A 4,479-nucleotide genomic window follows, 5' to 3' on the forward strand; every position below is an offset into this window, starting at 1 on the left:
CTTCACATATTGGTAAACGCAGAAAAATGCCAATAGAAACAGGAAAACAATCAAGACAAGGACAGATATTCCGCATAGAGATCCATGGCGTAGTGCATTCTGATGCTGTCAACCTGCTTCTTTGTAAGGTGCTGAAGCGACGAAGTGAGCTGATGTGAGTGGAGTTCAATAAACTTAAGAGACATCGGGCCACAGTCGCCACCCCGGTCATTTTGCGCAAGATGAGGGACTCGCATGAATGTGAAGCCAGTTGATGGCCAAGTGGCAGGGACATCATTTGAAAGAGACTGAAGCAAAGAAGGAAGCATTTGAGCTATAGGAGACATGTATGAGACGACCTTCCTTTGAGGAGTGCAGTCTTCAAAGGGGTCAAGGATGTCAATATGACCACGACATAGATCTATGGCTAAGGCAACCCAGTGTCTCTTTCCCCAATTCATCGGCATGTAGACAATGTCAACATCTTTGAGCCATGCCAATTGGGAAGGACGGCCATCTACTACACCACGAGCATACGCAATCAGAAGAGGGTTCCAAGCATAGGCAGATGTATTGAGGTTCTGGCTGAAACTCATAAATTTGTTGCTCATAATGGAAGTGAACATGGAGTCCAGAAGTGTAATTCTCCGTGATGCAAGGTACGCACCATGTTTCTTCCAAAGGAAGCTGACAATACAGTCAATGTGCTGCAATGAAAAACAATGGAGATCAGAGACAATGGGAGTAAGAACTATGAAAGAGTAAGATTTGAAATGAAGAATACTAATGAGATGTGCAGAAGATGAGACTGACCAAGCTTGAAACCCACTTTTGAGGCTTAGATATCTCAGAGAAGAAGGCAGCAGGGTATCGCTGACCATTTATAGTGTATTCACTGCAAAACAAACATGGTAAGAAAATGAATGTATAATATGGTATAGAAGAGACAGTTAACTGAGGCGTTAGAGTTCCAGAATATGCTGCACCTGCCCTGAAGCTTTGAAAGTTTGACTAAAAATTTTGAAACAGTTGGAGAGTTTATAGCTTCAAGTGTACTTAAAATGTATTCAGAACTGTCACCAACAGGAGGCTTGGGAGCTTGTTTCTTGGTACGAAGATTCATAGCAGGGCCAGAAACCAGTAGCTGTTGACTACACTTTGCAGAAGCAAGTGAAGCTATGCGAGCTTGGCTCCTTGTCATTGTTTTCCGGGAAGTACTTTGGAGCAAATGTTTAACAGGTGAGGACAAAGGGCTAGGTCCCGCTGTACTGTTCAAGGCACATACATCTTTCAGCTGTGTGGATGACGTACTAAGCTGGTTTGGAAGCAGATTTTTCTTATGTTTTGCGGCAACCTGAGAAAAAAAAAAGTAAGAAGAGAAGTAAACCGACTGTGTAACAAGTAAGAGACAATTAGTAGCAGTAGAAAACAACTAACCCCCGGTGTAGTGGACAAATAGGGCGAGGGGTGAGGACAATGAGGGTTTGACACTTCCGGAGCATGGTTAGAAGCAGGGCCTTGATCACTGGCAGAAGGAATGCAGGAGGATTCGAGGGTTAACTTCTTTGCTTCATGAAGCAAAGATGGGCAGCGCAAAGCTTTCTACATAAACAAAGCAAGTAAAATTCAGTAAGTACCATTGTGGGAAGATGAAAGGAAAGTAGCAAAGCAGAACAATTGGTAACCATTAAATAACCTCAGTAAACACTATATTGTCTGGACACAAAGATGAAACGGGATAAGTTGCCGGAGAGGGAATAACAGCAGGGGCATGGCTACCACTGACGGCAGGAGAAGCAGGCTAGATAAGGAAAAAAAAGAATTAGTACAAGCAATTAAAAAAAGCATTGGAAAAGAGAACCAAGGTAATCCTTACCACATTAGGAGGGGCACCAGTGGGGCAGTTGCGAAAGCCAGTACAACCTTGAGAGGAAGCAGTTGATAAAGAGGGATTTCTAATGGGAGAAGGGAGCGCATTATGGGCTGACTCAGTTAAAGTGTGAGCCGAAGCTGAAAGTTTAGCAGAAGCAACGGAGCTTTTTTTCCGCGCGGTAGAACAGTTAGCAACTGATTCTACAGACATGGCAGTAGAAGCAGAGCGTGTGACACGCCGAGGCAAAGAAGATGCAGGATTAACAGGAGAAGTAACATTAACAGTCGCTGACAGAACTGTATTATCATGGAGAGTTTTGTCAATAAGCTCGCGAACTTCAACAATAAGAGATGCTTTCAAAGATTTGACATTTTTTTGAGACAGTGTCTGAGAGCGTTTAGCCTTCGACTTAGAACGAGACCGCAGATCACGCATAACCTTTTTGGCATCTGGCTCTTCAGTAGAACTTGAGCTATCAGACTGGCAATGGTTGCATTTACGCTTTCGGGAAGACCTTAGGGATGGTAGAGAGCTATCACCACCAGGCCAAATAGATTTATCGAAGTTAAAAGTTGATGCAATAAGGCCCTCTAACTGTTTAACCTTTGGGTCGCAATGCGGAGACGCGAGAAATGCAGCATCACCTGATGCTGGAGGCAAAACAAAAAGCTGCACAAAGGAAAGATAAAGATCAGCTATTACGAAAGAGAAAAAAATTAATTATGCAACAGTGAAAGAAGAAGGACAGACTTGTCGTGAATATTCTACATGCAGAATGTTTGATGAATGGTATGACTTGCACTTAGGAAGACGAGGAATGACTTGGTCAAGGAAATTAAACTCTTCTCCAGCATGAGGCAAGTACTTAAGCAGCAACGGGATATACTTGAAAGCAAAAAGCTGAATTGCAAGAGGAAAACCATGTATTGCAACAGAGGATTGTCTAAGCTTGGCTACAAGGGAGGCAGTGTCGAGAATATAAGAACCAACTTTGGCAGTACGCAGAATTCGGTGAAAGGAGTGTCTTCCCCAAGGATATTTAAGAAAGAAATTAATGTCTTTCACCATTTCAACAACTTCAACAGATGCTTTAACTGGTTGAGAGCGACAAAGTAAAATACCTTCTACAATAACAACCAGACAAATCCTGAATTTACGCCAACTGGCCATAGTAGGCTCCTGTTTAAGACGGGCAAGAAGTTCCTTAACTGTCACAGCACCAGGAGTACCTCCAATTAATTGATACCAGTAAGGTGAAGAACCATCAGCATGAGTTGTTGCAGGCTCAAGTTCTGACTGTGGAGGGAAATCACAACAAGACAACCCAGTGGCATCATGAAATTCCTTTAGCGAAAATCTCAACGGCTGACCCCCAAAAACAAACCACATTTCCGCAGCATTGGTTGTATGCAACTGTCTACAGAGCATCTGATGAACCAGTTGGCCAGAAAAAGAACATTGACGAACAGGCAGAGAGAAGAGGGCACCAAGAGGGGAGGACAACAGAGTCTCCAACTCTGGCATACCATGCAGAACATTCAAAATATCAACCAGGTACTTAGGTTTTGAATAAGAATTGATACGAACTGCATGAGAAGGATAGCAATCAACAGCAAAAATTCTTTCAGGGAGAACACCTGAAAATATAAAAAGAACAAACATTGAAGCTCAAAACAGGAAGCAGAGTGTGTATGAAAAAACTGAATACAAAGTTATAGGATACTAAACCCTAAGAGACATGGCACTACTAAACCCAAGCAGAAACATTGACAGTACTAAACCCTAAGAGACATGGCACTACTAAACCCAAGCAGAAATATATACAGTACTAAACCCTCTAGGGTACTAAACCCTAAGAGACATGGCACTACTAAACCCAAGCAGAAACATTGACAGTACTAAACCCTCTAGGGTACTAAACCCTAAGAGACATGGCACTACTAAACCCAAGCAGAAACATTGACAGTACTAAACCCTCTAGGGTACTAAACCCTAAGAGACATGGCACTACTAAACCCAAGCAGAAATGTATATGATTATGGTAAAGCCTGAAAGCCATGATGACTAAACCCAAGTATAGATGTAAACGATACTTAATGGGAAAAAAGGGAGGGGGACAGGTCGCAGAATTACAAACCAGGTCCAGCAGAGGGAGAAGCTCCAGATCCAAGTGAACCCATTGAAGTAAGGCAGAACCTACAAATGATAGTAATATCATTTTTGGGGTCACTTGCATGATAGGTAACAAAATCAATTGAACTAAGACAGAAACTACAGAGGAAATTCATGGGTGTTTAGGCAACTTAGCTACCATGAATCTTAAGTTTTACAATAAATGCCACATATCCTAAACGGAAACAACAATATCCACCGGCGAGCGGCGAGGTAGAGATCATTCCCATAAGGTATGAAACCTAAACCCTATCCATGTCGGAAGAAGACTGTAGATAGTTATATGGAACATGCAAAAACACAGAGAAACGATGCGGAACCCAGCAGATTAGCAATGGCGAGAGGGAGACAGCAGTAAAGCTCCATTAAATTACCAGCTGCAGCTTTGCCGACGAATTTTAGATCTACAAATTGGAACTCCAGAACGGACGATGCGGCGGTGAGCTCCTTGTTTT

At 42.6% G+C, this 4,479-nt stretch overlaps 1 protein-coding gene across 1 annotated transcript; it reads right to left on the reverse strand.

The window, feature by feature from the left end:
• Positions 1–1,801: 1,801 nt before the first annotated feature.
• LOC110230125 lies at positions 1,802–3,631 on the reverse strand. Its single transcript, XM_021032120.1, has 2 exons — positions 2,603–3,631; positions 1,802–2,521 (listed from the first exon to the last, which is right to left on the reverse strand). The coding sequence occupies exons 1-2, from the start codon at positions 3,512–3,514 to the stop codon at positions 1,802–1,804; spliced, it is 1,632 nt and encodes a 543-aa protein (XP_020887779.1). The 5' UTR covers positions 3,515–3,631.
• Positions 3,632–4,479: the final 848 nt, after the last annotated feature.

Source organism: Arabidopsis lyrata, assembly GCF_000004255.2.
Source record: "Arabidopsis lyrata subsp. lyrata unplaced genomic scaffold ARALYscaffold_3, whole genome shotgun sequence".
In the NCBI taxonomy this organism is placed as follows: Eukaryota; Viridiplantae; Streptophyta; class Magnoliopsida; order Brassicales; family Brassicaceae; genus Arabidopsis; species Arabidopsis lyrata.